Source organism: Pseudomyrmex gracilis, unplaced genomic scaffold (genome assembly GCF_002006095.1).
Source record: "Pseudomyrmex gracilis isolate BER0280 unplaced genomic scaffold, ASM200609v1 scaffold_28, whole genome shotgun sequence".
Lineage (NCBI taxonomy): Eukaryota > Metazoa > Arthropoda > Insecta > Hymenoptera > Formicidae > Pseudomyrmex > Pseudomyrmex gracilis.
In genome coordinates, this window is record NW_018020612.1 from 86978 (window position 1) to 108738 (window position 21761).

Genomic DNA, 21761 nt, shown 5'->3' on the forward strand with positions numbered 1-21761 from the left:
TTCGATTAAAATCCAAATGGCTCGCGGTCCTCGATCGAAGCAAAAGGAAGAGAAAAAAAATAAATACCAAGCACTAGGAAAAGAGGATGAGAGGAGGAAGGGAAGTGGAAAAAAAAAAACTCTCCGATCTCTCGTCCTAAACACTCTCGTCGTCGTGTTCGCTACGCGGGTGGGTGGCGAGCGCGCGACCGCGCTCGGATGCACGTCGATGCAACTCGCGTTTTCACAATACCCGACGTAAAGAAATAGATTTTCCGCCTAACGAGACGGAAACTAACAAAATACCGCGGTGTGAGGTCGTGCGTGGTCGTGGCATCCTGCCAGCCCGTACATGATAAAACACACCGCGTTCTTTTTTGGTTTTTTCTTTTGTTTATTTATATATATACACAGACACACACCGACAGAACGGGATGCGGATGCACCGAGCGAAATCTTTTTCGCTTGTCGCTTGTCACGCGTGCACTCGTCGCCGCACGCGCGACAGAGGAATCCCCGATGGAGGTTGCGAAAAGATATGTTTTCCCGCAGAGAGTTCCATAGCGACGGCTCTCTCTCTCTCTCTCTCTCTCTCTCTCTCTCTCTCTCTCTCTCTCTCTCTCTTTCTCTCCCTCTTTCTCTCTCACATCGCTGGTTGTCGCCGAACACAATAGACTACACAACGGTAATTTGAAAAATTTCGTCTACCACGCGCACGACGCAATAAGATACTTTTTTTTCGACGACAAAAACAACACACGTCTCTCGCGGACTTCAGAAAATTCGTTCATCGTCTCATAACTGCATCGAAGAGAAATGTTCAGTATATTCTCTGTCGAGACGAGAGACTACACTTCTTTCGACGAACTTTTCAGGAAAAATACAAAGCTTTGTTTCGGTTTTGTTACATGTATTGTAATTTACGAATATTGCGAATTCTTGACTGGGTTACGAGCGCGTCCGGCTAAATCAACATAAAAAATATCGCAAAAATTCGTTATCAAAATGCATTCCGGCGCGCATCGAAATATCGGTAACGAAATTCCGTTGTGTCCGGCCATCTGTCGTATTTTACATTGTTCTCCCGCGCATGTGAAACAGTCGTTTCGTCGACTCCGCAAGTTTTGCTGCAGAATGACAGAGCACAAAACTTGCATGCATCGTCGTCGTGCACGCGGTCGCAACACACAACATTTGCATAAGTGTCAACAAGTTGTTTGAAAAATGCAAGGTGGATGATGCAGTAAAAATACTGAAGAACGTGGAAAATCAAAATTTTCGCGGACGCGAGTCTTTCGCGCGCGATCGCGCGGAAGTTTATTTTCAATTCCGCGCTGTCAAAATCTGTATTAAAAAACAAAATTCTTTTTTTTTGTTTGCTGTTTGTTTCTATAAAACGCGACTGCGCGCAGACATGTCGTCACCTGAGGGCTGTAACTTTTTGTATCCATCGATTTTTCATGGACAATGGAACACTAGACGGCCTCGGGTGACAACACACGTGTAAATATATATATATAATACACATGTTAAACTTTCTAAATATTCTAGTCATATGAGAACGAAGAGATTGAACGATCTATAACACATCGAAGAAGATTAACTCGAATAAGTCGACCCATCTATCGTGGGATTAACTACGAGCGAAATCAATTCTGACGGATAAAGCGCGTGCTTCACTTTATCTCAAAAATATCTCAATCTATCACGGTTTATACTGCACCGTTCTCACGATGCAATTTAATCCCGGCCTAGTTCATTATCCAATACGAATGAGAGAATATGTCGAAAAATGCAGCTCGTCATTTACACGCAATCCAATGAAAATCTGTTTCTTTCACGGCGTATATACACGGCGCAACACACACACACACACACACGCCTACTTTATATAAAAATCAATTGTGCACGCCTCGTTTCGAACAATCGCGCGGGCAATCTGAGAACACAATGGAGATACCGAAGGGGAAAGTATCAAGGATGAATTGCAATGGTAAGGAGAAACGTTGTTCTTTTATTTCCCGCTGTGTGTATCGAATTATCACGAAGAAAATATAAAAAGATAGATATTCTTGTGCACAATTCTTTTTTTTTTTTTTTTAAATATTTCTCGCGCAAGAGAAAGAAATGAATAGCAACCCCAAATAATAATAATAATAAAAATAATACTTAGAAATATACGAAAGATCGAAAAAACATGTCGCTATCTCTCGCCCGGCGAATCAAAATCTTCGGAATACATACTGACAATACGTTGTGTCATTCCTTCTACAAAGTCCTTTTGTCAATTGTGAATATGCGGTATAGTGCGGTATAGTGTTGCACAATACTGTCTGTACGAAGGTATCGGCGAGGAGAATGGCAAAGCGCAAAGGATGATCAGCGTAGACGTGATCAAACTCTCTCGCGAGAAGATTATAGAGGTTGCAATGATACTCTCGTGGTATTAGTCGTGGAGAATTGTAAAGATCGAGAGAAATAGCGAGAGAGAGAGAGAGAGAGAGAGAGAGAGAGAAAACCGGAAAAAAACTGCAAGCTGCGAAATCGCGAAGACGCGCGCTTGTAAATACAACGCAAACGTACAATGTTTTAGTTTTCATTACAGGTGTACGGATATCGCGGAGAAATAACTGAATTTCACGTATATTGTAAAATTAGCTCGTACAGTCTGCGTACTTTAATTGAGCACGCTGTTGCTGTTTTTATCCTTTAATCGATAAGCGGAAGAAGGGGGTGGCGCGCGAACCGAGTTGCACGTGACGCTGTCAGGGACAGTCGTTTTGTTAAAACGAATCCATCGGCTTGACACGAATTGCACGACATTTTTCTCGATACACGCGCGGATGTCCTTTTTTTTGTATACATATATGTGTACATATATATATATATATATACATATATATATATTGTATATGTACAAACCGACGCATGCATGCGCGCTTTATGTGTTCCGTGCGGGTATCTCTGCTTGCATGATACATATAATTCAACGTATATATACTCCGTGTGATTCACATGGATCTCCTCTTTTATTATGCAACCTATATTTTTCTCCCAGTGGAGAACAAATGCGAACCGCAGCACCGCAACGGCACTGTCGAGGATACTCGTAAAAATTCAAAAAGTTACGTGAACCCATTGCCGCTATTATGAAAACCATCAAAGAGAGAAGGGAGAGAGAGAGAGGGAGGGAGGGATTTTAGTCTGAAAATAGAGCCCGGGTCTTCGCGGTGAAACGTATCTGCGCATCCAGATCACATAGCCTGATGCACGCTCTAATTTACTGGACTTTCAGTTTTGTTATTGTGCCGACGTGCGCACCGTGCAACCTACTTTTTTTTCACGTGTATAATGGTCTAGAGAAAAACCCGTGAAATAATGGGACGGCGTTGTGTATTGTGAAAAATAGTTCTCGCGCGCGCGTTGTTTTTTTTTCCTCCATGATATTTCGAATTTTCCACATCGGTCAGCGACCTACTTCTCCCTTCATCGACTTATATTATAATAAAGTCTACAACGTGCAGTAACGCCTTCACATCGCGCGCTCCATTAATCACGGGTCTCAATACTAACGCGATAAAAATTAGCAGCCGCTGGACGTTATTTATACACAGACGAGAATACTCGATATAATCTCGACGTTCCCGTAAATCGTCGATGTTATTTTCAAGCGCATTCGCAACCGTTTTACCATTTTGGAGGAATAATAAATAACGCACGCGTCCATTAGTAAAAATATTAGTAAAAATATTTTGCAAAAAAAAGCGCAAAATTGCGCTGTAACATTACTGCGCGTAATACATTCCAGTATGACATTTAAAACGTATAAAATTCGGCCATATAAATCTCGTGACAAACGCGTGTGCGAATGATAATTCGCGATTTTTGTGAAATTTCTTTTATCTCTTTGTTGTTTTTTTCGAGCCTCGATGATTGCAACGCGAAACCTCTTATCGCCTCTTTTGTAAAATACGATAAGACCTATTACCCGCATTTCCTTTCTTCTTGATTGAGAAAATCCCGGACACAGAGTGGACTATCTTCTGTTCGACAGAGACAGGGTTGCAATTATCTACGACTTTATATATTTTGCGCGCTAACGAACCGCTTTGTTGCGCGTCCGCTGTCGCGTGACAGCGCCGGTTTTGAAACCGTGTTGTTGCAATTTCACGATGGCCGACGGAATCGTGATAAGAACTCTCGTTACCGTGCGTTCGCGAATCGGCAACAAAGAGCCTGTGTGTGTACGTGGACGATAACGCGCTCGAAATGCCTTCACGCGGGAGCAATTTCTGCCAGTATTGAATTTCAAGTACGAGAACGCGCGTCAAAAACAGAAAAAGAAAAAAAAACTCCACGCGCGGAGTGAATCGTATTCCCGCTATTACCGGCGTGTCCGGTATTTGAAACTAAATATATGTCTGCTGCGTATAATGAAATTATTTTAGTGTATAAACTACTTCGCGTAGTATGATCTCACGGATAATTCTGCGGTATCGAAAAATCGATTTGCTACTATTTCAGAATATATTTTCGCGGACTTATCGAAACATACCTTATATGTTTCTGATGTGAGTATAAAAATGTGAATAGAATCGGTCGTGCGTAGTATAAAGTTGTTCACATTCATTTCGTGCTCTTGTACACGCGTTTCGAATTTCGATCGACTTCTCCTCCTCCCTCCTGGTTAGTTCAGTGTCTCGGTACGAGGTTATACTTCGTGCTTTGGAAATTCTGAATTCGAATTCCGCTGCGAGGTTTTTTCTGTTTTTGTGTTATCTGACTTGGGGATGTTATCTGGTGTCTGGGGGCTAAACTATATGTTCGGAACTTTTATATATATTTGCTCAATATAATGTCCCGTAGAAATGTGTTAACGTTTAAAGTTAAATAACTGTCTGGAATGCGAAATAAATATCAAAAACTAACAAAGACATCTCCGGACGCTTTGGGAGAATTTCGCGATAATTCACGACAGTCGCTGCAGAAAAACAGTCGTCGCATCGATCTTGAGATCGGCACAGAAGGGGGATAAACCTGAGCTCGTCGGATAATGTCCCGGGGAAAAGTTTCGCAAGGAAAGCAATTTTCCGCTATATCGAGTTCGTGAAAGCGCACCGGCGAAAAGTTCGCGTCCGGAAGTCGCTACCGAGGTGGCGCGGAAATAAATCCGAAATATGGCGTGCTCTCTTTGCACAGTGAGTAAGGATTCCGCCTTCGGTGGCGTTGGGACGCAACGGCTCGACCGAGTGCGGGTCAAAGGATTCGAGGATGTCTCGAGGATCGTTACCATACTTCAGGCTCGATAAGAAGCGCGGGGGCATTTAGGGATGCGCCAAAGAGTATACACGTTATTGCACTGATACCGTTAGTTTTATTCCTGGAATGGTTCGAGATAGGACTTGATGGTTACCGCGCGAGAAGGAAATAAGTTAAAAAAAGAAAATGCGAGATTGTCGCATTTTCGGATAAGTCGCTCGCGGCGAATTTATAACTGCCGGATTTTTTCTCAATTTCTCTCTCACGCAAAATGAGACTTTCCAGACAATTAAGATTTTTCAAAGTAAAAATTCGCGAAACGAGAAATTCGCGAAGTTTAACGACAATCGTTGGAAAAACGTTTTGTGATAAAACGTGCCAAAGTTTTGCCCGAGGACTACGCATTCGGGCATAACGTATATATGTTCCGCGAAATAAGAACGTCGACTGTTTAGCATACGCCGATGTGAGGTGATCCTGAAGAGTTTGCCCCAACTCTCTCTCTTTCTCACACACACACACACATACACACATAAACGAAGTGTTCGCTGCACTTTGAACTTTTTCGCGCTGCGCCTCGCATCTTTGTGCTCCTCCTCGAGATCACCGGACTCGCACCGCGGCTGGTGCTCATCCCGGGAAAGAAATCGATTTCGAGTTGGAGAAACGAACGTCTTATAGACGCGTCCCGAACGTAAGGGAAGAAGAATGACGGTAACAGCAACACTTCCCTTCGCGCTTAATCGACTCGTCTTTCTCGAAACGCTTTACAGCCCAACCGATTTTCGCGTGCCATTCCGCGAAACGGATACGAAATGCAATACGTGAGAATGTTTTACGTGCTCGTGGCAATTTTTCAATCGCTATGCAACCGAACCGTAGCGCGCGCACGCGCAATATACTGTACGATACATAGCGTGGCTGACCTCAGTCTGACGATTTCGCTAAGAATATTGTTGTTTATACAGCCAGAGGGAAAGAGAGAGAGAAAATAATCCGCGCGGCACCAAACAGAATTACGGCGGACATTATTATATCTGATTGCAACGAGTGTGCAGAATGTCGCACAATGTTCGCGTATGTTTTTTCGAAACTGCATTACGGATCAAATTAAACAAAAAGTAATGGTTACTGCTATGAGATATTTTATAAGTTTATAAAACTGACTAGACACGCAAAACGAACGAGCGTGTTGCACATTTTATCAATACATGCGTCGCATACGTACGTGCGTTTTTTCATAACGCCAAACTGCGAAAAATATATATTTCGCAGAGAATGACACAGAGAAGGAGAAATAGCCCTGCGCGCAATTCACTGCATCACGGTTAAATTCACGGTGTTTATCAAGAGACGATAGTGTCTCGCGCTAAGTTCGCGCAACGAAGTCGATTTGTTTTTAAAGACACGTGACTAAAGTAAAATCACGTGACTTTAGTCACGTGTTGTTTTTGTCTCTTTTCTCTTTCACGTGACTTTATTTTAGTCATGTGTTGTGTTTCCACTTCTCTCTCTCTCTCTCTCTCTCTCTATTTTTCGAGTTTGGATTTCATGCGTTATTTCTGACACTTCTCATATGTGTATTATATGGTTTGTAAGACGGTCATGCTTTGTTCCGTTTCTCTGTGCGCGGTTGCGAGTACTGTTAAAGATAAACCGTAATACCGGGACACTTTATTCCTCGCATTACGTTACGCCCTGCAATACTTTACGACGTCACGCGGCTTTATATACGGTCGAGGGATGGTTTCTGATATGTGTCCGCACGCGTCCTTCTTCTCTTCGGTCGGATATCGGGTCATCCCGGAAGGAGGTCGGGTGCGGGATCAGTCGGATGTTTCAGAATTACGGCCGTACCTGGGCGCTGATAAGGCGGAGCGATTCAATCAGATCGAGCGAGTCCCGGGACTGCACTGCGCGCGAAACGTTACTACGTCCTGTGTTACGAACGAACTTATTCTTGTCTCGATCACGTCGGGAGTGACCGTAAACCAGATTGGCTATAAGCATATATTACTACACTTACCAAAAACGCGAATCGATTAACGTTGACGCTATTTTACTTAAAAGTTGATTTACTGCTGATGACAGCAATATGATCAAACGATCAAATGTAAATTTCAAGCGCACATTGCTGCAAATTGCATGCGACAGTAATTAGCGTTATTTTGAACGTAAACTTAAACTTTTTACATGTACATATAAAATGTTAATGATGCTGTATAGGGTGATCTGTGTCTAGTGAATAAACACTTAAGCTACATGTCTGTTAAAATTAGGTTTTAGAAATTGTTATTTAATCTCCTAAATGCTATTACACTAACGAGTTGTTTCATTATTAAGATCAGACATTTTAAGACGCAAGTCTAGTAATATTTAATATTTATAAGTCCTTTTTTAGAAGTCTGGCGTAAGATTAAATAAAAGGTGGCCAAATGACCAATAAGTGAACATAAATTTCTAATGAATGAACAAAAATATTTCAGTGAATAAACAAAATAATATTGTTCAAGTAAATGTGGTAAAAAGACTGAATATTCATTCACTGGTAAAGCATATACCATAAAACTCGCCAATGAATAAACGGTTGTTTATTTATTGTGGTATACATTGATATTGCCACCCAATGCATAAACACTTAATATATATATAAAAATCGATATTCTTTTACAAATCTGTTATTTACTATATATTTTGTTAAAGACATGTCTAAATAATGTAACTATAAAAACAAATTTGTCATAAGACCATTAAATGCGCTTAAAATACTAATTGTAGATGACGTTACATGAGTGTAAAAATTAGTTTCTTTATTGTTATATCTGTATATACTCGATGATATTCTGAATTTGCTAGCTGGCTCAAAACTCGCGTACAAAAAATTCCACGGGTATTTACATAACTCTCATCAAAAAAGCTCGTAAAATTTCTCTTCATAAACCGGATCGGTATTGAAAGAGTTGATATTCGTCGGGAACCGCGCGCTTGACGAGAGAAAAAGAGGGAGAGAGAGAGAAAGAGTGAGAGGAACACGATTCGTAATTAAACCCGGTCGAACCAACTAGAAAACTTCATTCGGAAATGTAAACGGCGCGTCCTATCCATCGCCGCTTCGCGCACACATATTTAACCGCGTGGGATGTTAAATACGAGCTTTGCGGTTTAACTGCAACACACGGACACATTTCGCTTGCGCACCCGAACGACACGCGTGAATTCTTCCGAGATTGTCATAATGCGACTCGCACAAGTGCGGCGATTTATCGAACTGTAATGAGCTTGCGTCGAGTGTCGACTTAACAAGCGGATTATCGTTCTTGTGAATTTTGTCTTAACGTCAATTATACAATAATTATTATTACTTTGCCCGAAGTTATTCATGAAAGCGCGCAAATATAAATTCCTTGCATTGCTATTAAATGCGCATTGTTTTTGACGTAATATCCGACATGTCAAGGTTTCTTGTCAGCTTGACGATATCGCTCGTTAAACAACGTAACGCTCGATAATCTAGTTTGTCTAAGCTATATTAAGGGTGTAAATATTTCCACGTGGCACAGTAGCTCCCTTCTCTCTTTCTCTCTTTGTTTTTGACAGGAAATTTCTTTGCCCGGCGAGAACGCGCGCGGCAATCTCAATCAACCCCGTCGAGAATCTTTGACCTAATTTTTCGGCCATCGCTCTCTTTGGCCGCCGTGTAACCCCATTTCTGTGTTCTGGAAGTGATATAGGTGGGCGCTCGCTACAACAGCTGTCTGTGGATATAAATTTGCCGGACACATTTTCGACGGCCATTGGAGAAATCGCTTCCTGTTTCCTGTACTTCTCTCCTCGGACCAAGTGAAACCGAGACATTGATAGGTCGCTAAACGGTGCAATGAACGGTAGTTGCTGCCACTTGCCCGTCAGCCACTCCCGGTCGGATCATTAATCTCTCATATGTGACTGTTATAACGTATCGGGAAAGAAAAAGAAATTATTTTCGCACGAGTTTCCAATCAGAATTCAATCTTGGTTTGGTTTTTGCTTTCGCAACATTTTATCAAGTTTCGATACAAGCGAGACGATTTGTTGCGCGCGAAAAGTAGTTTTCACGTTAAAAAAAAAAAATAAAAAAATTGCATTCAACCAGAGTTATATTCTTGCGCTGCAACTGTGCAATGCTTCTTAGATTTGCTCGCTCGAAGATACACCATAATTGCGAATACAATTCAGACTGCGATAAGGTTAGAAACCATCGCTTCTCTCGCGAACAATTCAAAGACAAACTCGGTTTGCATAATCATTCACAGCGGCGAATTATTATGTAATCTTTGCCTTCTGAAGCGGATATCGGGCGCGGCTATATAATAGTTACAGTAACGTGCTCTGTCACGTAGAACAGAAAGTTCAGGTATGCCCTTGTCTGACGATGCCTGAAGGCTACGATAATTTTACGGCTCATTTGCATTATGCCGTCGGCCAGTCACGTGAATCACTTTGATAAGCTCAATAGTAATGGTTTACACTCACTCTATTTCTTTCTCTCTCTCTCTCTCGCACTCTCAACTCGTTCGTCTGTGTTCGATTGTACCGGGATCTCTGCGGAGAATTTCGATTTACTGTTCGCTTAATGCCGGCCGACGACACCGCGATTCAATTTTTCGGTATTCACTATGCGACATATATGTATATAAAAAGTAGAACATAGACACAAGGTGTTCCTGAAGCTATCGCGAACATACCGTATGTAGCCGACGACAAAGGAAATTAAAAACGCGTCATCCGTTATTGGAAAAACGTGACTGTGACAAGTATATTCGGACGCGACGCAATGTGTCTAAAAACAAAAAAAAGAACATCGTCAAACTATCTAAAAGACATTTTAATCTCCCCGATGTCTTTTAAATGTTTCTCGGGTGCCTTTTGAACTTTTTCGTTATTCCGGTCGACTCGATCCGCCTATATAATGAGTATAAACATTCCGAATAGGTCGATAAATTTGTAATAAAGTTAAGTTGAATGGATAATAAAATTAAATAAAGCCGTGCTATTTTCTCTTTACACGGAGAATAAGGCCGTGATTAAGCCGCGCGCGTGATATCGAGCCGGTATTTAGTTTAATACTTTCGGGAAACGCGATATATTCAGCGGAAGTTAAGCCCGCGTCGCGACTCGGCGTTCGCGCGCGCGCGCGCGCGTGCCGAGTTTAATAACGCGCGTACTATTAATTTTGACGTTCTCTCGTTTAAAGGTGATACGAGATGGCGCACGGTACGTGAATCCAGAATACGCCGCAGTACCCTTCCCTCCTTCTCCTCCTCTCGTCCTCGAAATCTCTCTATATATCGCGTTGTAGAATATACATGATGACATCGACTACCTGTATAACTTGAATGGAACGCCGCAGTGTTCTTGCGGTGTTTCCTCCGCGACAAACTCGAGTTGGCAAATTGGCTTCTCGACTTACAATCAACCACATTCCGCAAACGTGTTACACGTTCGCTCGATATCAATAATTCTCGGACACACATCGCTTGTCAAGAGAGAGAGAGAGATAGGTAGAAATATTGGATTATCGATGATCGGGAAACGACATTTACATATTACTACGTGCACGTAGTGTGTACCGCGCGGTGTTCGGTGCGTTAAGAAATTCGAGCAGCATCGTCCGCGAAATCAAGCCAAGCGAATTCAATGTTTAACTTGATTACGTTGTTGCTCGTCTTGTTTATTTCAGCTGAGGTGAGTTACTGAATCGCGAATATTAAATAAACTAGTCTGCAAATTGTTAATACAAATTTTGCACAACATTGATATGATACAACTAAGATATAAAAGAAAAAATAGGACGCGCGTCTTCCCCATGCGAGGCGAATATTTATCGCTTTGTTCATTTCATTATTATCTCTTTTGCCGCCACTCGATGAATACATGTTCAATGTTATATATACGTATATACCATGTTTCGAACAAATTCTAATTACAGGATACGTTTTAAAAGCCAGTTCGTTACAAAAAGCTCGAATTTATGCGATTTCTATGGTGATTTATACAACAACGATCCTGGCGAACAAAACGAAGGCGCAACTTCTCGAAACGCGGGCATTAAATACAGAGAGCGAGCGCGCGCGCGTGAGGCAACGTATATTTTCCGTGGGATCGTTTGAACTCGCTCGTTGCAGAATATTACAGTTGGTAATTAGCGTACGTTCAATAGAGCGACATGGGAGGAAGAGAGAAGTCGCAACGAAATCGGAAAATACACAGTCGAGCGAGAGCTCGAGTTAGTAGTCGGTTACTCGCGCAAATGAACCTGTCGCTTAAAAATTCAATTTTCCGTGACGTTCGTAAGAAAGTTCGTCCCTTCTCTCCTTCGATGAAATTTCCGGACACCTTATTCCGCGATCTTCGGGGAAAGGGAGCGGAAGAAGGAGGAGAAGGCGCGCGATGAAAGTCAGTCAGGAAAAGCGAGAAACGCCGCCGTTGCCGCCGCCGCGGAAAACGAGAGAAATTTGTTCTGCTAATTCGCGCACGATGTTTATTCTCCCAAAGCTAACAGCTGGGACCGAGACGCGTTAATTACCGAGCATGTATAATTCGGTTTGTAGTTTTTCCGAGTCTAACAGTGTCGCCTAATTACAGCCTACTTTTCTACTTACGTGCAAACACGCCGCGAAGTTATCTACTCTCTTACATGAGTCCCCATCGAGTCGTACACTCTGCAATTTATCTCAACGTTTCAGTTTTTATCGTCAGTCAATCGACACGAAACGTGTGTAAATAAATTAATTACTCCCAAGTAGTAAACTAATATCGCGCGTGCGTGAAAAGAAAAACATGATCTCTTATCGCACTTTGAAATCTCAAAGTGTACGTCAAGTTTTCGACGGGGCGCAGCAAAATAAATTGTTCCCTTAATGTCCGATAAAATTTCTGATAGAGGCTATTCCCGCTCGAAGTGCAATTTCGCGGTACAGGAAAACGCTGTAAACGGGATTTCCTTACATCGGTAGAGCGTGTACGCAACATTACAGCCCCATATTCATCATTTCTGAACGCGTGGCAAAATTTTCACGTGATTTATATACGGTTTACTCGCGAAGCGAGTTTATATGACGAACGAGATGAATTTCCGCTACGTGTCTACGATGAGATCCGAGCGATATCTCTTCTCTTTACAGGATTACAAAAACCAAATTGTTTTTGCTTTAAATATAACCAAATGATTCTTTTTTTGACTGTTCACACACTCCAGTAGCACGATCGAAAAAAACGGACAACTGGCGTCAAAGAGACAGCGTGACAAATCGCTCGAAGAAGACACCGGTTTGAGGCGTAAGAACATAACTTGACACTCTTGACCTGAACAGTTCAAATCGTTCGTTGCTCTTTACTTCGCGGCTCCGCTCTCGATTTGATGCAATTCAGAATATATATAGCGAATTATATGAATACCTTGATGCGTCGATCGGGAGAGTTCGCCCTGATATTATTGGCAGACTGCCTTTCGTCGAGCGATCTGGTTTAAGGCGCTTTATTCATGAGTCCATTCATTGCATGGAAATCAACTCGAACGCGATAGTGGCTCGCGGTATTTAAGAACGTGACCGGCTTTTGAGCGGTTCCATTCGAAAAATCATCTTATCGCGCGAAACGTTATGGTAACGAAATTTGTGTTCGCGATCGAAGAGACGAACAAATCTATTTTACAATCGAGATAGCCGTACGTACTACAGCGCCTCCTATAAAAACATCTCGACGGTTGCATTTTTTTGTTCCACTAGTTTTTCTAGATCGCGACGAAGTGGTCAATTAACTAAATGCCGAAACACTTATCGAAGTTGTTTATCGACCCTGAACTTTTACTTGTTATTACTTATCGACGTTTGCAGACGTGCTAAAACAAGAAAAACGTATAGTATATACGTATGGTATATATAGTATATACGTATAGTATATACATAGTTTCAAGTAAAAATAATAATAACACGCTTGATCTAATAATCAGTCATATCCTGCAAAACTGTCAATATTGACCGTTTCATTACATCGCAATATCCTGTCGGAAATGAGGATGGGAAATTGAATCTACAATATTTTTATTTATAGTTATTTACAGTTCGATTTATAATCGCGTGCGCGCACATGTGTGTGTGTGTGTGTGTGTGTACGTTTGTATGAAATATAATATGTGTCGGTGCGACCCACTTTACCGAAGCTCGTGCTTTGTTCAAATGAGCGACAGGATGTCGTTGCGCCGCTTTAAGTTTATTTGGGCCACCCGAAAGTAGCAAAAAATATGCTTATAACTGTGCGCTGGTTTGCACCGTGTGTGCGCTAGATTTACGCGTACAAGTGTATCTGCGCATGTTTCCGAACATGTATATTTTGTAATAATCGGTTTTACATTTTAATCATCGATAAAAGCATTTATCGCATTCACATTCATTGAACTCTGGTTAAATTACTGGTTGTCCACACGCAATGAGAAATTTATTCAAAAATTTCATTTACCTATACAGAACGTTACTTATAATATTATATATTTGTGTGCTTAATGTTTTTTTTATTACGTATTTTGCTAATTCTCTGGTCTTTTACATTTATTCTCAAAAAGCAATCTTTTTATTTAGATTCTTGCCTTACGTTTTATCGTGTTTTCTTTTTTTTTTTTTTTTAAAATGCTAAATAAAAAATATTCAAACCGTTTGAAACATTTTTTTCGCATTATTGTTATCGCTCTTTTCGATCGGATCTCTCAGCTCTGTTCTCGTAAGTTATTTTACATTTATACTTGATAAAACGCGAAATTTTTGCGAACTGACGCAATTAAGCGCACGGACAGTGACGTGAAAAATATCGCGCGACTCAATTAACTCGCTGAAAGTCGGCGCGAAAAAAGCCGACTGCAATAATAACGGAAGCTTTGCACACACTCACCCGTTTGATGCGAGAGGAACGTTATCAGAGGCAGCACGGCGCGCAGCCATCCTCCTCGATGCTGATTCTTCATGCTGGATGTTTCTGTAAGCGTTGTCGGGCGGTTCTGTTCTTTCCCGCTGATGATGATGATGACGACGACGACGACGACGACGACGACGACAGCGACGACGACGACGTCGTCGACCAGAACTGATCTCGCGTTGTGCCGCACTCGTCGCGTCTCTGTCTTTATTGACAGTTACTCACAGCGGCATCCCGGATTTTGCACTGAACAACATCCACGAACGACGTACACGTCACCGTCATTCTCTATCGAACAGCGCGCCCACTCGTTCCGAGATATCACATATCGGCTGCGATAAAGTCCATGACATTTGCTCGGCGGCGGCAATCCGTCGGTTTCTCTCGATGATGTCTCGAAATCGTACACACTTTTTGACCGAATATATATATATATATATATATGTTATTTTTTCGGGATTACTATTAATCGATATCGCGTGGCGGATTTTTTTTAGTAGGTAAGCGTTTCTTCCTACGCACTATTCCCGTTCGTGATTTGAGTTCATCGAATATTCAAACGAATTGACGGATTGTCAATGTCCGAAAATGCTTTTGATAAGGATCTTCATGCTCTCTCCGACCAAAACCAATCGTTCCCCCCTCCCTCCTCCCACAATCCTCTATATGAGATAAGCACTTGGAAAAAAATAGCCGTTTTTCTTTTTTTTCTTTTTTTTTTAACAGTTCCAAAATTAATTCTTCTCTTTCAAAATTTTATCCCTTCTCTTTGTGGAAATACGCGCCCGATACTAGCGCTCGTGCAAAAGACGGTTTACTCGGCGAAACTTTGCACGCGCTGCAACGACGGTTGAGCGATCAAATCACGAAACGACGTCATCGTAGGTGCATCGCCAAAATCCCATTTGCGAACACTCGCTCTCTTCCCACGTACGAGTAGTTTGTGACACGCGGTTGACGATTATTGTCAGTTTAACGAAGCGCACATGGTATCGCCCGCATGTCGAAATTGCCGAGAGCGAAACAACGCTGACTTCTCGGAAAACCGAGAAATAGCTTTTGAGTTTTGCTGTGCGTGCGTGTATGTGTGCGTGCGTGTGTGTGCGTGTATAATTTTCTTTTGTCGTATATTTCTTTGCGTATTTTAGTACGCAGTCTTGTGTAATCGCGTGACGATTCTTCGCAGCTGCGCCAAAAGCTCACGTAAGCTCGCTTGTTTCACGGTATAATTACAACTATCGCAAAAATTTGCCGGCTATGCGGCTCTATTCACGATCTTACGCGTAACTCTTCAAAAGTCTATTTAATAGCTCTCCGAGAGAGGAGGAGACTCTCTTCTAAACTCTCTCACATCGAAAGAGTAATTAATTACCGCGAGGCATGCGCGTCTTCGTGCCTTAGCTCTACCGCCTTAATTACCGCGGTCTTGCGATTTACTTCTTAATTGCTCGTATATCACGATTTATGCGACCCGGTATTTTCCGGATCTTTACGCGAGAACTCTGTGTCTGACATCAGCGTGCGAATATAGAAGATTCCTTTTTTCCGTTTCACGTCGAGTGACAAAGTTTGAATTACGATGAGGATGCTTTGTGACGCGCGTTAAGCTCAGCCGATTACGTGGCGCGACAAATATTTGCGGTATCCGACGCTATTCAGACGCTATCCCCTCCTCCCGCAGTGAGAGAACAAGATGTCATCAGAACCTCAGCCAAATTGTTTGCCCAAATAACGTCAATAATTTTGCACTTTTTTTAAATTTTTTTTTATCACTCTCGTACCGCACACACTTGTTCGGTGTAATTCACGACGTATTAATCCTCGTTCTCTTCCTCAATCTCGAACACATGGGATCGATATCGATTTCGACACATCACAACGTCCGCGTCGCAAAACACGCAAGACGTTTCGAGGTTTTCCTTCTCATAGATAGCGAGAATGATCCGTCACTTTTTTGCGCTTCACACCCCGTGACTCTCCCGATTGAATTATTTATCAGACACGTTACGTGTCGCGCGCGAAAAGTTTTACGACCCCGGTATTATCGATTGTCCGAACCACCACGGTCCAAGCGCGGTCAATTCACTGACACGGTTTGCAAAAGCGACAGTCTTTCGCGACGTCTTTTCTTCTCGAAACTTTCGTCGCACAGAGAGTAAATCTGTCATCGACAGACAATCCTTTGTTTATTCCGAGATCAAAGGCAATTGCTTCTTTTCACACAATGTTCTTCTTTCATGTATTTTTCTTTTTTTTTTTTTTTTTTTGGGAGAGAGAATCGCAGCGCAGCAGTTTTTTCAATTTCCACACGGATTTGCGTGGATTGCGTGTGGAGCAACCGCGATGCTGAATCTAGTGCGCGAAGTTCGAAGCTCTCTGAAGAGTTCACATGGTTTGATCGATCTGGGATGAGAGGACCGGAGCGCGCTCGGGTTTTAGGCAGCCTTCTAATCCTGGCTCAAGGAGCCCTCGGTTTTGGCTGGCAGCGTGTCATCGCGTCTCCATTCGCTGGCTGCGTCCCATTAACCTCCCGAAGCGATGTGATGTACACGAACTATGTCAGTTAATCTTGGATCTTCGGTTTCATAGAATTTCTTTCATCGTTGTTGATGGGCTTCGTTCCGCGCGACATTACAAGAGAAATCTTATGTAGCAAAGCGACCTGTAACAAAAAGAATATTGCTTGTAAACAATACACAATTTATCAACAATTTTGTATTGGCGTTTATTCAAGGAAGTTATCCCATTTTTAATGCTATAAAATTGTTTTTGTTTTTAATTATAATCAATAAAAAGGAGAAGAAAAACAGAGAGAGAGAGAGAAAGAAAGAGCGCGCAAATTGTGGTAAATTGTAACTAAATATCTTTACAGATAAAAAGTACAAATACAAATGTTCTACAAATTTATTAAATCGAAATCAGAAATAACTGCAGATCGGAAGTTACATTTAACCAAGAGCGCGAGATATTTGGCGCAAATTGTCAGTTTGTGAAGACGGATTTATAGGCCGATCGAAATCCTTGGTAACCGACGAAAGTCCGCGACGTAAGGTACTTAAACGAATCTCGACAGTTAGAATGTGGGTACAAATCTCGAGGTAGTTAAAGCGTCTTAAGCATCTTGTATGTATTCGTCCAATTCTGCACGAACGAGATGTAATTGGGTCTACCGCCTTTCCGTGTCCTCCCCATCGTGCCCATCCCTCTCGCAAGCTAACCCGAAGTTCGCAGCCGGGAAGAGATATACCATCGTCGTCTACCAGGTGCACTCTCAAGTCTCTCGGATTAAAGTGCCGGAGCGCGCGCGAGTGCCGCAGAGTCACTCGTATAACTCGGTAGTTTAAGATTGACCGCAGAGTGACTCGATTACGACATACCTTCGGGGCTTCGGAATTCGAGTGAATTTTGGAATTTATTGCGCGCGAAACGTGTGTGTGTGTCTCGTTAATGTCTTCTCGTCTAAATCTGTTTTTTGTTCGCGTATAATAAGAGGTACACTTTGATCTGACAAAAAAAAAAAAATTCTTTCTAATATAATTCTCTATTTTAATATAATTTAAATGTGACATATGAGACAACAATATATATTATATTGTATATTTAATAATTATATTTTATATTTAAAATTATATTGTATATTTTGTAAAATAATGTTAAAATAATGTTGAAATAATTTTCGTCATTCAAAAACGTGATGTTATGCAAAATGCAAATATAAATTAATATGCAGCTCGTGTATTTTCTGTAGAAAAAAAATTATAATAATTTAAGCTTATTCGTTGACATTAACACAATTGTATTTTCTCGCGTCTATATATATATATATATGTATATCTCTTTATATCACGGCAAATCAAGAATTTATGTGAATATATATACATATATATATGTGTGCGGAGCATACGAATGTGAATATATAGTGCCACGAGATGAGCATTTCTGGATTTGTACATCCAATTTCCAGACGACAGGAACTTAATAACCAAAGGAACTTCCTACGTATGCGTGTTAATTAAAGTACACACGCGTTACTCGAATTTCGCGAACTTTAACTACTTCTCCGCTGACCGAAAGTTTAAATAGCTCGTTGCGCATTCGGCTAGTACGAAATCGAGAACACAGAAGCCATACGAAAACTAACGGCAAACGACGACGGTTTAGGTTAAACTCTGTATCCAACGCGAGCGCGCAATCATGTTCTAAATATATTTTCGAAACACGTTAATTAATGTACATTGTCGGAAACTTTTCTCGGAACGCGCATGCGTAGTCCCAATTAATTGATAAAATTTATTCGTCGAACAAACGCGCACAAGAGATACATCGTTCATCCGTTCATGCAAGAGCGATCGAACAAGGATGCGAGGAAAACGACGTTTCAACGACGTTAAGGACGTTAAAGGGGATGAGAAAAAGCCAAACTGCTCCGCTTCGACGCAACCCGGGAATTTCTGCCGAACCCGTGAGATGAAGCAATATAACGAGGAACCTAACGGGAAGCGAGAGCTCTAGTTCGATTACCCGGGAATTGGTCTTTCATCGTCGCTCTGATTCAACGGTCGCAAGCTTTCCTGGCTTTAAGGCACACACGCATCAATTCCAAAAGAGTATACCGGATAGAATTTCTGTCAAGCCTTGGCAAGCAGTCTAGTTGACCGTGACGCCACGTGAGGACGATGGATGTTTGCGTTGTGTGTAACCCAACCAGGTTCTTCAATCAGGATCGCAATATTAATTTGAATCGAAAGAAATGAAAGAAGACAGGTTGATCTCGCGTAATTGCCGATTGCGTAATTCACGGAACTTAATAATTCACAAACTTTGCAAACTGCGAGCGCGTATTCATCAAAACTTGTCTTCTTCTTCCTCACCCTGCTCCGGTTAGGTAGTACTTTCTAAGAAATTACTTGAAAAGTAATTTCTCAAAAAAAAAAAAAAAAAAGAAAGCGCAAAATTACATCCCACTCATTTTCTGATGGAATTTTCCGACGTATCTGGTGTATCAGTGATAAAGGTCTTCATCGTTAATGCAGAAGCAGTATCTCACTCTCGTGATGTAAAAATGACAAGAACGCGAAAATTCAACGTGACAATATGAATTAACGGATAGCTTTGTCGCAAAAAAAAACTCTGAAATTATAACGCGCGACGCGTAAGACAAAACGAAATTTCGTATGAATATTCCGCAATTCTTGTATTTCGCAACAATACTTTCACTATGTTATACTCGATTACGACATAAAAGAATCATAAATAATTTAGCCGCCTGCGAGAGTCTCACCGTCCGGTTGCCATGAATATTTAACGAACGTTGCAGAGGCGCGTCGCGCAATGCGATTAAACGCGAAAATCTTTTTCATTCGCCGCCGCGCACTATTGCACACTTTTTCTTTTTGCTTTTTTTTTTTTTTTTGTACACGTCGGCTGACCCCTTTTTATCCGGGCAATGCTCACAATCGCCAGAAATTGGAGGCAGCCCAAACGCCCCCGAATGATAAGTGTACCGCTAGGCTCTATTCTCACCTCCTCGCAGAAATACATTTGGCTCGCGAAAACACGTTCGATACGACCATCGCGTGAATTAATAACCTTGTTTGCAGTTCTCCGGGGATTTTTTTCCGCGGAAAAACTCGCGGAAAAGAGATTACGTGTGAGGCAATTCTTTTTGTTTTTGGTTTATCGTCGAGATTCGATGAAACGATCCTGATAAATTCTTCGCGCGTACATAAAATCATCCCAAAAACCGAGATACCGCGCGAAGATACCGCGGCACGCAATCCTCGTTGTGCAACACTTGGAACGAATTATGCCTGCGAGCTTGCATGTAATCGGCGAATGAAACAATTCGCTGCGCGGTGTGTAATCATAAAGTTCGTAACTGCCTTTTCGCACGGTCAACTGAAAACTAACTGCCCATGCGGTTGCCGAAAAAGCGAGCCGCTAGATCGTTAGCGCGACCAGCTCAAAGAGAATCTCATACGCGCCTGGGGAAATCTGTCACGCCTCTGCACTATCTCACTCGAGCATCACTCTTTTCGCGAAAATGATAATGCCTTATCTCTCACGCTTTTTCGCGCTGTTCCAGTTTTTTTCGGAGACAAAACAAAAACACAAAAGAAACAGAAAAAAAAGATCGTTCTATATAACGTATAAAGTGAGAATTAATTTTAAATTATTATTCCAATTCTGTGCTATGCCACGCTAATAACGATTATTTAAAAAAAAAAAGAATATAATATTTTATTATACTCATAAACACTGGTCTATGTTACAGTCAAAGTATTGAAAGTTTGTACGACGCGGTTATATCAATTCTTTCAAATACAAATACAATTTCAAGTGAATTGAATGGAACCGAAACTGACAAAACGTAATTGCATATTCACACGGCGGATTGATGGCCGCGGCACAGAATCGCGGTATCACGACATCGCGATTACAAAACGTTAGCGTAATAAAATACAAGAGCACTTCTCGTTAGTCGCAGCTGTGAGGATGACCGGTGATAAGATGCCAGTCCTGATTTGATGTAAAAACTGCGACACGTCTTTTATAATTGTTCCGGCACTTGCGTAACATTTTCAATACTCGGTTAACATACGGTTTTTTATCACCAGAAAACTGAAAATTATGCGAGATACAGGGAAAAAAATTTGATTTTAAGATAGAGACGAAGTTTGAAAGAAAAAGTTTCGAGAATTCGATCTACCACGTGGATCTCTCTTCGAGTTGCATGCGGATCATCCATCCGACATGGTAATATTGATATTCGGATTAGTAGATTTAATTAAAACAAAAAAAATAATAACGTTTATGCTGCTCACTAATAAACTTACGCTCTCATCAAAACGAGACTAGTAGTGAGACGCGGGTTTAAGTTACCGTTGCCCGCGATATATAGGGTGTTATCACTGCGTGGCGGCTTGTCCGCGACTGAGAGAGCTTTCGGACCAACCCCGTCCGTGTTTCCCGGGTCGGCCGCGGTAGCGCTGCGTAGCCGAATCCACCCCCATTCTCTCTCTCTCTCTCTTTCACTTCCATCTCTTTGCCCGCTCCCTTCTCCCGATCCCTTCTCTTTCTCACGCCCCCGTATCCCGCCAGCTTCCGTTGCCCCCACGACAAAAACAATTCCCTCTCCATCCCTCTCGTCTCCATCGTACTGTCCGATACGTATCTGCATTCCCTATGTATTAGGTAGTAAAGTGGCTCTACTCTCACCCTTTGCCGAGGAAATCTGGAATTCTTGTCGTATTTAAATTAGCGTCTACGACGACAGTGCTTAATGCCGGGTAGAAAAGGGGGTGGAAATGCCTGTTTCGCCTACGACGACACCCCTGAAGCACTTTTTCAGCGCGAGGTAGGTAGTTCGGCTAGCGCGATAAAAGAAGGAAAGTCGTGAGGTAAATTGTAATTAAAAGTAAATATCACGAGCGCGCGCGCGCACACACATATACACAAATTCAATCTGTACAGTTTTATGTCGCCGTTTGAGAAATATTCCATTCCTGTATTTGCAGGACATTTGTTGGTTAATTTTTACATTGAGTCTTATAAAATACATTAATATTTATATATAT

The 21761-nt window shown here is 41.7% G+C and overlaps 1 protein-coding gene across 4 annotated transcripts in view; it reads right to left on the reverse strand.

The window, feature by feature from the left end:
• LOC109852337 (T-lymphocyte activation antigen CD86-like) overlaps positions 1-21761 on the reverse strand; it is a 187783-nt gene that overhangs the window by 71303 nt on the left and 94719 nt on the right. For 3 of the 4 annotated variants that reach the window (XM_020423407.1, XM_020423405.1, XM_020423406.1), the window contains one exon: positions 14161-16846. In XM_020423407.1, the coding sequence (XP_020278996.1) occupies positions 14161-14233 (73 nt within the window). In that variant the 5' untranslated portion in view covers positions 14234-16846. Of the gene's footprint in view, positions 1-14160; positions 16847-21020; positions 21107-21761 lie in introns of those variants that run through there. The other variant, XM_020423404.1, reaches the window with a different exon arrangement.